The 16001-nt window shown below is 44.8% G+C and overlaps 1 protein-coding gene and 1 long non-coding RNA gene across 2 annotated transcripts in view; both read right to left on the bottom strand.

Moving 5' to 3' along the window:
• The window catches only part of SYN3 (synapsin III), a 199969-nt gene that overhangs the window by 148169 nt on the left and 35799 nt on the right, over positions 1 to 16001 (bottom strand). The window contains exon 4 of the mRNA XM_035340631.1: positions 272 to 363. Within this exon, the coding sequence (XP_035196522.1) occupies positions 272 to 363 (92 nt within the window). The remainder of the gene's footprint in view (positions 1 to 271; positions 364 to 16001) is intronic.
• LOC118174912 lies at positions 935 to 15292 on the bottom strand. The gene is made up of 3 exons (XR_004754804.1): positions 15149 to 15292; positions 11752 to 11758; positions 935 to 948 (listed from the first exon to the last, which is right to left on the bottom strand). It is a non-coding gene; the product is annotated as an uncharacterized LOC118174912 (long non-coding RNA).

The following is a 16001-nucleotide window of genomic DNA, read 5'->3' as shown; positions in this document are numbered from 1 at the left end:
GGTCTATGGCTAAAAAGTACCTAAAAAGGAGGCACTTGTGGTTGCATGAAGGGTCTGGACTGGAAGCTATGACTGTATGGCATAATGTGCAATTGAGACCTGATACAAAACCACCAGAGTCAGGTCAGTCTTTCCACCCATTTTGGGAAACTTTGAAATCATCAGGTCTGTGTTGCTCTACTTCAGATACCGCCCAGACCCTGAGGTCATCCTGCTTGCTCCCAGATCTCCCCAGAAAGACTGATTATAAAGAAAAGCTGGCACTCCTCACCTTACCACCTTGGTGCCATTCCTCATGATCTGCATGTCCACCATGCAGCCACCACTGACATATGCAGCCAGGTTCAGCTCGGAGAACTCAGCCTGGAGTGGAGCAAAAGGACAGAGCGTTACTCAAGGACAGCAGAGATACAAACACATGAACACAGACACAGGATTGTCTTCAGATGGAATTTGCCTTTCCATTATTATTATTATTATTATTTTTTCTGTGAGGCAATAGGAGATCCTGTTACAGCTGATTTGCCCCAGAGAGGCTGCAGAAGTATTTATGGCTCCCACACTTGAGTGTACAAACTTACAGGATTAGGCTTATTGCAGTAATAAGTACTGAAGGAATTAAGAATGAGCAAGATGAAAAACACATACAGGAAAGAATAATAATAATAAAAAGAGGTAAGGTCATTTGAATTCAAATTCCAAGTTTCCACTTGGAAACATTGATTTAGAATTATGTCTGAGTTGGCTGTCATGCCACTGGCCAGCCATAAACCTAATACAAAAGGTTTAAACCTCCATAAATAGCTAAAAGGCCTCATTATGCCATAGGAAAGTGATAAGCAGAGACACCCACCTAATTTGGTTTACTTGTTAAGATTTTAACTATTAAAGGGTTAGCAAAGCTAGGCAGACTATTAATGGTACTGCACAGTTATTAAAACACTTTATCTTCTAAAAGAGGTGTGACTTACGAGTCTGGAAAGGTTGGCAGGGAATGTTTAAGCTGTGGGGAGCAGAAGGCAAATGTGCACTGAGTGATTCTGGCTGCATAGAGTGTCAGTGAAGGTTAAGACACAAATCACAGCGATTAACGGGGTGAGAGGTGTGACAATCCTGTAGCGTGGCAGCTGGCTGTGCTCCGGGCAGGCAGCAGTGCCAGCAGGACTTGGTGGGTCCAGGCCACTCGGAGCACGAGGAGGATATTGGGATTGGCTGATCTGCACCAAACTTGGGCTCCGAACCCTAAACCTGTCCTTTATGAGCCAGTGAGTAGACCTTAGGCTATCATAACCTATTCATTTATTGTGCTTTTTGTTGGACTATGCAAAGTCTTGCTTTCCAGCTAACTTTTATGGATTCAGAATCCTATATTAAATTATTGGGTTTGCCTGCTCAAGCTGAGGTTTGCCTGTATATATAAATAATCAGGTTTCAGTTTTTCTGACAAAAAAAAATCTGTCTTCTCCCTTTCAACAGCTTTTTTCTCCCGCCTGTTAATGTGTTTCTTTCAGAAGTAGTATGGTGGAGACTGGGCAGCAGAATTATCTCCTAACCACTGGGTACCTAATATCAGAGCAATTAGATAGTGTTGCTTATTGTGATTTTATTAAGATGATTGTTGTATTTAATGTTTTGATATTTCTACTAGATGGAACTGGAAGATAGTGCCAGGAACAACTTTTACATAGAAAAAAAAATACAAAAATAATAAAAAGATGTTTTTTTTCCTCATGGAAAAAACTTGCAGGTGGAGACTTGATGCACCTGTAAAGGCTCAGAGGCCAGACGACAAATGAAAAAATCACTTCCAACTTTCTTTTTTTAAAATCCATGTAATTTGAAAGCAATGGCTGTGGACTGTTGACCTGATGATGTAATGGGATTTCATGTCTGCGGCCCTGTGTAAACTTTTCAAAGCAACACCCTTACATGATCTTACATCATTTTAACTCCCAATTATAATGGAAGGAAGGGGAAAATTCCTGTTGCCAAGAAGTAAATCCTACTTCAAACACACATACACAATGGCAGTGATTCAGGTGACTTGCTGGCCTTTTCTTATGAGATCGTATGGTTCTGCCTTGGCTGCAGCCATGCTGCTCAGGTTAGCTGATCTTCAGTGATCATATTGGATCTGAGAGAAAAAAATCCATACCTCTAAAAGTCACCTGCATTTAATATGTTCAAAAAGCTCAATAGATATAGGGTGTGGGGGTTCACCTTGAACAAATTCAGCAAGAAGAGATGCTTTGGGTACCATCAGTGATCTCTCCAGTGACTCCAAGTGGGACACAGCATACCTGCTTGGTAGCTTACGTGCGGCTGTGAGAAGCTTTATGGAGTGGGGAGATGAAAGGATGGGTTTCCTATCTCCATGGCTGCAGAGAGGTCCCATTCAGAGAGCTACTGAGCTGGACCTTTGGCTTATGCAGCTGAGCATCATCAGATATGACAGCCAGAGATAGAGAGGGAAGCTTTAGACCTGTATTTTTTTTTTTTTATGTTTTTCTTCCATAGTTGTTTCCATAGTGGTTTTGTACTACAGGACTTAACACTTGGCTTTGCTGGGGCTGAAAATGGGGAGTCCTCATCTGATGGCTGGCAAGTGGATGGCTTCCTAACACAGCTGGTTAGTGAGACTACCAGGGGTGGCGCCCCGCTAGACCTTCTCTTCACAAACAGAGAAGGACTGGTGGAGGATGTGATTGTCGGGAGCTGTCTTGGGCAGAGTGACCATGAAATGGTGGAGTTCTCTATTCTTGGCAAGGCCAGGAAGGGGACCAGTAAAACCACTGTATTGGACTTTCGGAGGGCTGACTTTGTGCTGCTGAGGACACTGGTTGGTAGAGTCCCTTGGGAGGCGGTTCTGAAAGGCAGAGGAGTCCAGGAAGGCTGGGCGCTCTTCAAGAGGGAAATCTTAATGGCGCAGGAACGGTCTGTCCCCACGTGCCCAAAGACGAGCTGGCGGGGAAGAAGACCAGCCTGGCTGAACAGAGAATTGTGGCTTGATCTTAGAAGAAAAAAGAGGGTTTATAATCTTTGGAAAAGTGGGCAGGCCACTAGGGAGGACTATAAGGATATCGTGAGGCTGTGCAGGGACAAAATTAGAAAAGCCAAAGCTCATCTGGAGCTCAATCTGGCTACTGCTGTTAAAGATAACAAAAAATGTTTTTATAAATACATCAACATGAAAAGGAGGACTAAGGAGAATCTCCATCCTTTACTGGATGCGGGGGGAAACTTAGTTACAAGAGATGAGGAAAAGGTGGAGGTGCTTAATGCCTTCTTCGCCTCAGTCTTTAACGGCAATTCCGATTGTTCTCTGGATACCCAGTACCCTGAACTGGTGGAAGGGGATGGGGAGAGAGATGTGGCCCTCACTATCCATGAAGAAATGGTTGGTGACCTGGTACGGCACTTGGATGTGCACAAGTCGATGGGGCCGGATGGGATCCACCCAAGGGTACTGAAAGAACTGGCAGAGGTGCTGGCCAAGCCGCTTACCATCATTTATCAACAGTCCTGGCTATCGGGGGAGGTCCCACTCGACTGGCGGCTAGCGAATGTGACGCCCATCTACAAGAAGGGCCGGAGGGCTGACCCGGGGAACTACAGGCCTGTCAGTTTGACCTCAGTGCCAGGGAAGCTCATGGAGCAGATTATCTCGAGAGTCATCACGCAGCACTTGCAGGGCAAGCAGGCGATCAGGCCCAGTCAGCATGGGTTTATGAAGGGCAGGTCCTGCTTGACGAACCTGATCTCCTTCTATGACAAAGTGACGCACTGGGTGGATGAGGGAAAGGCTGTGGATGTGGTCTACCTTGACTTCAGCAAGGCTTTTGACACCATTTCCCACAGCATTCTCCTCAAGAAACTGGCTGCTCTTGGCTTGGACTGGCGCACGCTTCGTTGGGTTAGAAACTGGCTGGATAGCCGGGCCCAAAGAGTCGTGGTAAATGGAGTCAAATCCAGTTGGAGGCCAGTCACTAGTGGCGTTCCCCAGGGCTCGGTGCTGGGGCCGGTCCTCTTCAATATCTTCATTGATGATCTGGATGAGGGTATTGAGTGCACCCTCAGTAAGTTTGCAGATGACACCAAGTTAGGTACGTGTGTCGATCTGCTCGAGGGTAGGAAGGCTCTGCAGGAGGATCTGGAGAGGCTGGACCGATGGGCTGAGGTCAACTGCATGAAGTTCAACAAGGCCAAGTGCCGGGTCCTGCACCTGGGGCGCAATAACCCCAAGCAGAGCTACAGGCTGGGAGATGAGTGGTTGGAGAGCTGCCAGGCAGAGAAGGACCTGGGAGTGATGGTTGATAGTCGGCTGAATATGAGCCAGCAATGTGCTCAGGTGGCCAAGAAGGCCAACAGCATCCTGGCCTGTATAAGAAACAGTGTGGCCAGCAGGGCCAGGGAGGTGATCGTCCCCCTGTACTCGGCTCTGGTGAGGCCGCACCTCGAGTACTGTGTTCAGTTTTGGGCCCCTCGCTACAAGAAGGACATGGAGGTGCTCGAGCGAGTCCAGAGAAGGGCAACGAAGCTGGTGAGGGGCCTGGAGAACAAGTCTTACGAGGAGCGGCTGAGGGAGCTGGGCTTGTTCAGCCTGGAGAAAAGGAGGCTCAGGGGTGACCTTATCGCTCTCTACAGGTACCTCAAGGGAGGCTGTAGCGAGGTGGCGGTTGGTCTGTTCTCCCACGTGCCTGGTGACAGGACGAGGGGGAATGGGCTTAAGTTGCGCCAGGGGAGTTTTAGGTTGGATCTTAGGAAGAACTTCTTTACCAAAAGGGTTGTTAGACACTGGAACGGGCTGCCCAGGGAAGTGGTGGAGTCCCCATCCCTGGAGGTCTTTAAAAGACGTTTAGATGTAGAGCTTAGGGATATGGTTTAGTGGGGACTTGTTAGTGTTAGGTCAGAGGTTGGACTTGATGATCTTGAGGTCTCTTCCAACCTAGAAAATTCTGTGATTCTGTGAAGTACAGATGAATTAAGCCAGCCTGACAGGCATTGCCCAGAGACGGTCGGACCAAACAAAGCTGTGTTCAGACACCTGACATCCAAACATGTCTGGGAATCCCCTGAGCTGGTGAGTACTTCATACCAAACTGCCAGGACCAATTTCAGGCCTGCTGAATTCGAGAGCCTGAAGAAAGGGAGAAATCTCTTGTGGCAACCATTGTCCAGGGCACCCTGGCAAAGAGCGAAGAGAAACAGGGCCTGCGGGACTCTGCAAAGCCACAGCACTACCCCAGCCCCAAAACACCCAGATATACGACCACAGTTGAGGAAGAGTCCCTAATCTTTCCCTGGCACTGAGCTTTAATGAACTAAGTTAAGGACCATTGCTGCTCTCGTGTAGCTGCTTTGTCTGATTTGACAGGCTGCTGCGAGCTGACGCTTGGAAGAAGGCTGAAAACTTCAGTCAGCAGAAATTGTTTCCTGTTGATTTTCCAGTGCTCCCTGTATTTTTGACTTTGTGGGTTTTGTAGCCTGATGATTTCCCTTGGCTGGGCTTTCAAGTCTGAGATCATCTCCAGCCTGCTCTTACCTTGCAGACAAAGAGGCCTTTGAAAGCAACCCGAGCAGACAGAGTGACAGGTAACTGCATGACCGTGGAGTGCCCAGCTCTCCACTGCCCTGCACAGCCATTTGTGTTAGGACCCATCGAAAATTAGGCAGAAATATGTCAGATGATATTTTATACTTGCTTTGCAGATGGTTTGGGCCATTGCCTGCAAAACATCCAGGGCAAGAGTGAACCACATGTAACAAACATGACACGGTCCATCTTAAGAATAATTTAATACAGACGGTGGGACTTGTATTTTGTATCTTTGTGAGGCCTAGATTTGAGAGGGTGCCGACAAGAATTTTAAGGATAGTTATGTTAAAAATGCCGACTATTCCAAGTATTTGGATTCACAAATCTCTCCAGATCATTTGGACTAAATGTTAAGCTACTCTCCATTTCTCACATCAGTGTTCCCTAGGTACTGGGGATCTTTCTGTTGAACTATTTTAGGGTTTCTGTTTCTGTTTGCTGAGAAGGAAACAAAGAGGATTTTGTCATTTTAAATTATGCTGTAGTGGAAGGTCTGGCCTGACAGCCATATGTTAAAACGCTTCCTGGGAAGCATGTGTTCAGGCTGGATTTAAACCATAAACCATGTTTCACAGAATAACAGAAGACGGGGGTGGAAGGACTTTAAGACATCAGACAGACCATTTATCCTTCCTAAGGCACGATAGGATCAGGTCTACCTCTGCCATTGTGTGTAGGTGCTATGTAACTTTTTTGTATCTTCCATGGCTAAGGAACCTCTTCAGGCAATCTGTGCTTTAACAGCCTTGGAAAGTTTTCCTGATGTCTGGCCTAAGTTTCTCCTCTTGCTTTCTAAACCCATTGCAGCACTTGAAGACTTACTGCTTGAAGACTTACCTTTCCTTCTTCCATTTTTGTTTTTATTTTTATTTTTATTTTTATTTCTGCAAGGGAGCAGGGGTCTTCTGAGGGGGCCACTCTCCCCTCCTCCTAGGGGCACACTGGAGCTCCACAGTTCCTATCTCCTTTGTCTCTCCCCTACCCACCAGTTGTGCTCTACCATCCCACAGGCCTGGGAGGGCTGGTTTCCTTGGTCTCAACCTTGTGTCACCGAGACGATACTCAGCATGCACATCCAAGCTGCTTCTCTTCTCCTCTCCCATCCCTGCCATGCGCACACATGATTTTGCACCCATGATCTGGGTCCTGACTTTACTGTATCCTTTCCAGCATCCTTCCTGCCCCCAGCCTGCTGTAGCTGGAGGTCTGGAGCTCTGGGAATGAACTGACATGGAGAGACTGTTGTGGGATTTGTTAAATAGTAGGCAGGATCACAAGGGACAGAACCCGAGCAAAAAGGACTGCTATTTTTTTTTTTTTTTAAACTCCCTCTAGAGCCAGCTCTCCACGTGGAAAGCACCATCCATCTCCCCAGATATTCCCACCTGTCCCTATGAGACTTTCTGTCTCATCTCCCAGTAAACTGTGCTGCACAACCAGCCTCTGACCAAGGCTTTCTTCTTGTCTAATCTTGCAGTTGAAACTCCTCACCAATTATCATTTTGGATCTGTTTTGCTCTCCCTTCCCAGCGACACAAAATGCAGTCAGAATAACAGGCTGGTTCATGTCATGGCTTGGGCACTTGAGATGAAGAATTACTAATGTCTACTAAAATCGCATACATTCCTTAGTGGTTTTTATGCTTTAGTTTTTTGGTGGACTTTCCAATACGTATAAGGAAAGAGAAACTTTGGCAGACACCAGACTGTATTCCAGTAACAGCACACTACAACCTACTACACACTGCAAGCATTTCACGGGGGAGGTAAGCAGTCCCTAATCCCTGCACAGGCAAGAGAGTGAACAAATCATATGGATGTGAACAGGGGGAGGACCGGGGCAGTGTGTACTTGATGCATTAGTTAATCACATACATGAAGAATTAGAGATTAGGCAACCCCTGATTCCCAAATCTCTCTGCTGAGACATTGTCCCCTGGGGACAATAGAGAGGGCCCAGCTGGGAGGGGGACACTGCTGTGCAGCTCCAAGGACAGCTTCACAACTGCTCTTTACCAGACCTGAAGCTAGGACGTATGCTCTGCTCCTAGCCCACAGACAGTGCTGATGCTGATGCCTTGACCTGGGAGAGTGCTGGCTGGCGCATCAGCTCCAATGGTGTTTGGAGTTGTCTCTTAAATTTTCCTTTCAGAAACCATGTGACTGCCTGACAACTGAAGTTCTAGTTAGCAAAACCACATTTCTAAACCTTTTGATCGCAGGAAATAGCTCAAATGCATGAACTCTGAAAACCTCCAAAAAACAAATGGAAAATAAAATAATAAAAAAAGATTTTAGATATTCAAGAAATTCACAATTTTAAGTCATTCTTGCTATTCTTCCAATTCTCTTTATTCATGAATTATTTTTCATGAATGCTTGTATGTGAAAAAGCTATGAGAACTGTTGTTGCTGTTCTTGAACTAACCCAAGCCTTAAACATGTAATGAATAAAAATTATAGTTATTTGATGAGATGCTAATTCACACAGTCACACACGGGCCTCTACCTTTTGAAAAGACCACTTCATGCCACACATTAAAATATTGCTTTAGAACAAGAAGCACAATGGAACTGGAAGACATGATTTGTATTACAATTATCTCCTGTGTGAGCCAAGTACAACATTTTTCCTGACAATGCTGCCAATGGAGTCATAATCTATACCACAAGAGTTTTCCAGAAGCTTGTGCATAGGAGTTCACTGAATAATCATTCCCTGAAAATAAACCAGGCAGCGGGAACAAGTGAATGAGCTGTGCAAGAAGAATGCGTGTCAGACAGAGAGATGGACCCACCTTGTCAAGGGCAGGAAACAGTGGGAAGAAGACGGCTGGACAAACAACAGGAATCAATATTTTGAGAAACTTTTTGGCCTCACCAAACCTCCTTCACGCTTTTTCCCCTTCCACCATCAATTACCTAATGCCAGGAAAGATGTCTCTGAATGTATTAAAATGCCTTCAGGAAATATCTAAAAGAAAGGTACCCTGAGGGTCAAGACTCTGGGAAGTGCTGCTTGCTCTTGCCTGCCAGGTCTGTGCTCTCTTCTTTCCCTCATGTGCTCTCTTCAGTCAATGCAAGACACAGAATCGGAGAAGACCACCAGAGCCATAGGGGATGACCCATTGCTGCTGCAGGTAGCACATCATGAAACCCTTTCTTAAACTGATGTTTTTATTAAAAGCAGGAATGTCTCCTTCCACCTCTGTTTATGCAGCATAAACAAACTCAATTCTCTTGGTCCCCTTTCATAACTCAGGTCTCCATAGTCATCCCAGTGACCCCATTCTGCACATCTTCTGCTCTGTGGGTATCTGTATCCTGGACAGTTGCCCACGGCTCAGCCCCAGATCCCCTCCCCTCTTCTGCTGGTGGCACACAGCCACGCAGCATCTTCCTTGTTCACGGGGGAAACCTAATGCACAAGGAGACCCCGACACAGGACATTTTATGATCCATATTAGAAATCCCAAAGTCACGTGAAATCCTTAAGGCATGCATGGTTTTGTTTTCTCTGGGACAAGGCAGAGAATGTGGTGAAGGAGGTGTTGAATTAATAGCAGTTGCCTCCAGAGATGGAAAATATTTCACAGAGCATAAGGCCAATGGTACAATTCCTTCTACTCCTGAGTATACCGTATTTCCTAATGTCTCCTGTCCTCTGGCCAGTGAAGGAGAAAGATGGTCTGAGAAGATAAAACTAAAATTAATAATTAATTTCAGAAGAATGTCAGCTCCTGTGGCACTTAAAGGTTCTTTAAGCTTAGCTTCAGGGCCAACTTACATTATCAAACTTATACTTTTCATTTCTAAAAACAAACAAAGAAACAAACAAACAAAAATAATGTTGTATTTCCAGAGGAAAAGAGCTGAAGTATACCCTGCAGTATACCTTACAGTTCTCAAAGCCAGAAATCTTAAGGCAAGCAAAAGCAACAATGCGGTTCAAAACATAAAAACTTATTTTTAGTGTAAGCTAGTGGGTGTATTGTTAGACTCAGCTGCTTCTTAAAGCTTTGGGTTTTTACCTCACTGAGTAAGACTTAAACTATCAGGGTTTTAATGGGAATAGGTCAAACAGATTTTCACTTTTTGATCAGTGATTCATTCAGTCTCTTGAATGACTACCATTGCTACAGAAGGAGATGTAGTGAAAAAATAATCAGGTAACAGAAACGTAATCAAAACTGCCTCCAAAGAGAGACCCCAATCCAGGAAAGCGTCTGCATTCAAGTTTTAATTTTTGCAAACCTTTGTTACACCAAAATCAAACTATGCATTTATCTGCCTGACTAATTCTTGCAGGAATACCCCATTTACTGATGGGGTAAAGAGAGAATCCTGCAGAGCTGAACTGTGCCTCACTCTGGGGATTAGCATCAAAGATAGGACTCAGGGATGTCAATCAGGTTTTTTGATGCCAGCACTGTATTTATGAAAAAATGCAGGTGGAAAGATTCATTGTCCCATTAAAGAAAAGACACACCGCATACCTGCATGCAGGGATAATCTCCTTCCCCCCAAGTAATTTACTTGGCTTTGGCTGAATTTCCTTAGGGGTGTCTTCTGACATCCAGGCTAAGAGGGCAAGTAAGCTTTGGAAAGAGACGTGCTGGATGAGCTGAAATCCATAAATGTGTCTAATGTAAAAACGGAGGCTATTACGGAAGTAGAACCGCTCATATGATGAGATGCTGCTGGCATCAGTGATCTTCTCCTTGTGCACTTTGTGAATGCCTCCAGCCCCCATGGGACTGTAGAAAATGAAAGTCATTCAATAACTGTGCTTCTCTGTGTCCCAGGAGTGGAGCCCTTGCTGCTACCAATGGCATTTGGTTCTGCCTCTTTCACTTTACAGCGTGGCTTCTCATGTCTCCTTTTCTCCTGCCTCCTTCCAGGAGCACAGTTGCTTCCCAGTTTCTCAGCCCACAGCTGAACACCTCTCCCTCTGCAGCCAGGAGGGAGGAGAAAATGGAATTGTGTCCCTGGGTTTCAGCTAAGGATGTGTGGAAACAAATGCTGCAACCTTTAAAGCAAATTAAGAGGTATGTTTGGGGCATTATGCTGAAGATTAGAAGAGAAGAAACAAATAGGGAAACAAAGCTACATTAATTTTAATGAACCACAGGAGGAAGCAGAGGCTGGACAGTATATATAACAGCAGCAGTGTCCCTGACAGCTCTTTCTGCTACTCACTGGCACCAGGTGGTGCCCACAGTGTCTCTTGTCCCTTGTTAGTGGTAACACACCTAGCTAAAAAACAAGGAACTGGGGAGGCACCGAGGTCATTTCGTTCGCTTCTGTGCTAAATAACCAGAAAAGCTTTTTTGAGAGTCTCTAAAACCTATTTTTATACAAGCTGAGACTTTCAGAAGTGGTTCCCTGAGTGGCTGGATGGCATTTAACAGTCTCTTCTCTGTGGATTATCCAGTGTCTGAGAAGAACTGATTTCACCTCTGCTGAAGAAGCTTGTAGAAACTTAGTATCTTAAAACTCCTGCCTGTTTCTCAAATTCAGCTGAAATCAGCCAATGGCTTCCACAGTTTTGGGTGTGGGGGACAGGGAGAGCAAGACAGAATGATCACATACATCTTGCATTCCTCGAATGACAGCCAAGGGGGAGAGGCAGCTCGGAGAGCAGGTAGGGGAGTACAACCAGATTAGATAACTGACTCCCCGCTGCTGAGAGTGAGAGAGAGAGAGACTGTGCTGCTTTCAGTGCTCCTACTCCACTATAAATAAGTGATGTTGTGACTTAAAAACAAATAATCCAATTTTCTTTCTCTGCTTCCACCCAAAAACTGCCCAAATGGCTTGCTAATAAGGAAGGAAGATGTAATAGAGATGGAGATGGAAGACAAAAGCAGCACGGCAAATTCCTTCCTTCAATTTAAACCAAGTATTGAGCATCCTGGCTGGAAGAATGGCAAAAACAGAAAAAAAAAAAAAAAAAAAAAAAAAAAAAAAAGCACTGTCAGAAAAATTATAGCAAGTTTGTTTTTTTTTTCCAATGTGGTTTTTCAAGATTGTTAAACATTTGGATATTTCCTTTCACTGCTTTCTGCCATTCAAAATGTTTTGTTATTTAGCCTTTCAGATCAAAAGTGTTTTTTTTTTCCCTATAAGGTATTAAAAAATCTCCTAAGGCAAACTGTGTTTCTGGTTGAGGCAATGATATGTAGATATCTGGAGCAAGTTCAAATGGAAAGCTGAAAAACTACATGAACTTACTGAAAAGACCAAGTAGCTCTAGAGATCCCTGAGAGTCAAACCCTGACGTGATGCAGAGCTCATATGGAAGAGGAACTGAGTAGCCACCACACAGTCTCTGTTCATGGTACCATTACGGTAGTGAAGAGCAGTGAGCTGGGAACTCAGAAACAAAGGTGTGCACCAGCTGGGTAAGCACAGTTATTTCCTGCCTTCTTTTTTTTTTTTTTTTTTTTAAATTATATTTATTTCCATAAGAAGATTGTGGAAGAATGTTATTTTGGGGGGTCAAAAGGGTCTGTGTTCAGCCTCTGGTTTGCTGTTCCACAACACTTCAGAGTCTGGGATTATACTCAAGAAAGAGCAAGAAGAACAGAGGAAGGCTCCAGATAATCAGGCAAGAAAGGGTGGGGAAAAAGGAAAAGGAAAAGGAAGAGAGAAAAGACAAAGAGAAAAAGAAAAAGAGAGAAAGAAATAGAAAAAAAGAAAAAGAAAAAGAGAGAAAAGAAAAATAAAAGGAAAAAAAAGAAAAAGAAAAAGAAAAAGAAAAAGAAAAAGAAAAAGAAAAAGAAAAAGAAAAAGAAAAAGAAAAAGAAAAAGAAAAGGAAAAGGAAAAGGAAAAGGAAAAGGAAAAGGAAAAAGAAAAGAAAAAGAAAAGGAAAAGGAAAAGGAAAAGGAAAAGGAAAAGGAAAAGGAAAAGGAAAAAGAAAAAGAAAGAAAAAGGAAAAGAAAGAAAAAGAAAAAGAAAAAGAAAAAGAAAAAGAAAAAGAAAAAGAAAAAGAAAAAGAAAAAGAAAAAGAAAAAGAAAAAAAAGAAAAAGAAAAAGAAAAAAAAGAAAAAGAAAAAGAAAAAAAAAGAAAAAAAAAGAAAGGAAAAAGAAAGGAAAAAAAAGAAAAAGAAACGAAAAAGGAAAAAGGAAAAAGGAAAAAGGAAAAAGGAAAAAGGAAAAAAGAAGGGGCAAAAAGCCTGAGACTGAAGAAAGAAATGCCCCTGACTTGGCCTCAATGATATGCAGAGAGGCCTGAGGTCAGATTTGAGGACTACCCACAACAGTGCACCTTCTGTGTTCCCTTGGTAGGCAGTGATCTACGTGGGGAAAGAGATCATCTCTGCTGTGTTTGAGGTCTGGTAGAGTCAAGAGCAGTTCCCTGCCAGCTACACCAAGGTTTGGTTGCCTGATCTGAGGAGTGGGGAGAGGAGAGGGGAAGCAGCTCCGTCCCCTGTTCATTGTTCCCCAGCTCTCTGTGAGGTTCATTCCCTCAGGCAGAGCTGCAGTCACTGAGAGACTCAAGTCTGCTGAGTATTTAACAGGGTTGCAAGGGACTTGGCAATGGTCCTCACCAGCAGAGTCAGGCTAGCCTAAGGGTCTTGGAGCAGCCTGGTGCCTCTTCTCAAGCATGGTCATACAGCTCACCTGAAGGGTTTCAAGAGACAGGTTGGGAGAGTCTTCCTGAAGGAGTCCTAGAGGAAATGCTATACGCTCTTAGTGACAAAGAAAAGTGTCATTACTGGGTATAAGACATCATGGATCAAGAGTCCATTTCTGCCCTCCATTCAACAGCCATTGGAGACAGGCATTTCAAAAGCAGCTCAGGTGGAATACCTGTGAGGGGAAGGACTACGAGAGCAAAGGCAGAGGCTGGAGTTTTAAGAAAGAATTAACAAATCATTTTGAAGAGAACCAGGTCTAGCTTTGAAGCTGGCCCTACTTTGAGTGGTACAGGAGGTTGGATCAGAGTTCTGAAGGGCAATTGTTATTTGATTTTATGCTTCACTGGGAGAAGTATGATTTTCATTTATTAAAAATAATCCTTTTCTCTTTTAAGACATTGAATGCCACAGCCAGCAATATAAAGACTTTGATCAGAAAGTGCAAGTGAGAGTTGTTCTTGCTAACAAGAAGTAAAAAGTTTGATTACAATAAAGAGAGAAAAAGGAAGCATTTATTGATAACAGTTGCAAAAACAACCCTCTAACTTTTCTGTCCCAGAAACAGCATTGATCCGACTGTGTTCTCATATACAGTCTTAGGCAACAGGACAACAGCTCTTTGAAAAGAGAAAGAACAACTTGTCATGGGCAGTGGGTCCTAAGGAAGTCTTCAAAACCACTGCATTAGTACCCTAATACAAGCACACTTATATACCACAGAACCATCACTTTTATAAACACAGAAAATATAAGGTCATTCAAAAAACATTCACCAGCTTTCTTTACGCATACAAGCAGTTTTATAGCACTAAACGGGAAAAAAAAACAATCATGTAATAGAATAAGCTTAGGAAGAATGTGAAGCACACTAGGCTCTCCTCTGTGATGCCACACTAGGAAATATCTCCTCTGTGATGCCACACTAGGGTCCCTGTCCACTGTGATGCCATCCTAGGAACTCTCTCCTCTGTGATGCCACACCAGGCTATCCTCTGTGATGCCACAGTAGGGTCCCTCTCTTCCTTGATGCCACATTAGGCTCTGTGTCTTCTGTGATGCCACAGAAGGGTCCCCCTCCTTTCTGATGACACATCAGGCTCTCTCTCCTCTGTGATGCCACACTAGGATGTCCTCTGTGTCCTCTGTGATGGCACACTAGGCTCTGCTCTGTGATGCCTCTCTAGGCTGTCGACTGCGATGCCACACGAGGGTCCCTCTCCTATGTGATGTCACATTAGGGTCTCTCTCCTCTGTGATGCCACACAAGGGACGCTCTCCTATGTGATGCCACACTAGGGTCCCTGTCCTCTGTGATGCCACACTAGGCTCTCCTCTGTGATGCCACACTAGGCTCTATCTCCTCTGTGATGCCACACTATGTTTCCTCTCCTCTGTGATGCCACACTAGGCTCTCTGTCTTCCGTGATGCCACACTAGGGTCTCTCTCGTCTCTGATGCCACACTAGGGTACCTCTCCTCTATGAGGCCACACTAGGGTCCATTTCCTCTGTGATGCCACACTAAGGTCCCCCTCCTCTATGATGCCACACTAGTCTGTCTCTCCTCTGTGATGCCACCCTCAGCTCTCTCTCCTCTGTGATGCCACACCAGGCTCTCTCTCCTCTCTGATGCCACACCAGGTTCCCTCTCCTCTGTGATGCCACACTAGGGTCCCTGTCCTCTGTGATGCCACACTAGGCTCTCCTCTGTGATTCCACCCTAGGATCACTCTCCTCTGTGATGCCACACTAGGCTTTTCTCTGTAATGCCACCCTAGGCTCTCCTCTGTGATGCACATGGTGCTCCCTCTCCTCTGTGAAGCCACACTAGGGTCCCTCTCCTCTGTGATGCCATCCTAGGCTTTCCTCTGTGATGCTGCAATAGGCTCTCTCTATTCTGTGATGCCACATGTCCTGGCTTCAGTTAGAACAGAGTTAATTTTCCTCCTAGTAGCTGGCAGGGTGCTATGTTTTGGATTAAGATGAGAAGAGTGCTGATAACATGCTGATGTTTTAATTGCTGCAGAGCAGTGCTTACACTAAGCCAAGGACTTTTCAGCTCCTCGCTCTGTCCTGCCAGCGGGCAGGCTGGGGGTGCAGCAAGAGCTGGGAGGGGACAGACCCAGGACAGCTGACCCAAACTGGCCAAAGGGGTATTCCATACCATCTGACGGCATGCTGAACAATATATAGGGGTGGCTAGCCAGGGTGGGGGCTGTCTGCTTGGGAATGGGCTGGGAATTGGTCAGCGGGGGCAATTGCATTGTGCATCACTTGTTTTGTATACATTATTATTATTATTATTTCCTATCCTAGTAAACTGTCTTTATCTCAACCCACAGGCTTCACTTTCCCATTTCTCTCCCTCATCCCAGAGAGGGAGGTCCTTGCCACTCTAGGATCCTTCTCCTCTATGATACCACACTTGGGTCCCTCCCCTCTGTGATGCCACACTAGGGTCCCTCTCCTCTATGATGCCATACTTGTGTCCCTCCCCTCTGTGATGCCACCATAGCCTCTCTGTCCTCTGTGATGCCACATTAGGGTCCCTCTCCTCTGTGATGCCACATTAGGGTCCCTGTTCTCTGTGATGCCACACTAGCCTCAGAAGAGGTAACCCGTGCTGAAGAGGCACCACCATATGAAGAGTTGCCAGAAGACAGAACGCAGTTATGTGTTGTTCACTGACGGATCCTGCCATCATTATTTATATCAATTATTTTTCTTTAATTAAAATATCCTTATCTCAACCGGTGAGTTGT

The sequence above is a fragment of the Oxyura jamaicensis genome, chromosome 1 (assembly GCF_011077185.1).
Source record: "Oxyura jamaicensis isolate SHBP4307 breed ruddy duck chromosome 1, BPBGC_Ojam_1.0, whole genome shotgun sequence".
NCBI lineage: Eukaryota > Metazoa > Chordata > Aves > Anseriformes > Anatidae > Oxyura > Oxyura jamaicensis.
The sequence above is the reverse complement of the archived record's forward strand: the minus strand, read 5'-3'. Positions and strand labels throughout refer to the sequence as shown.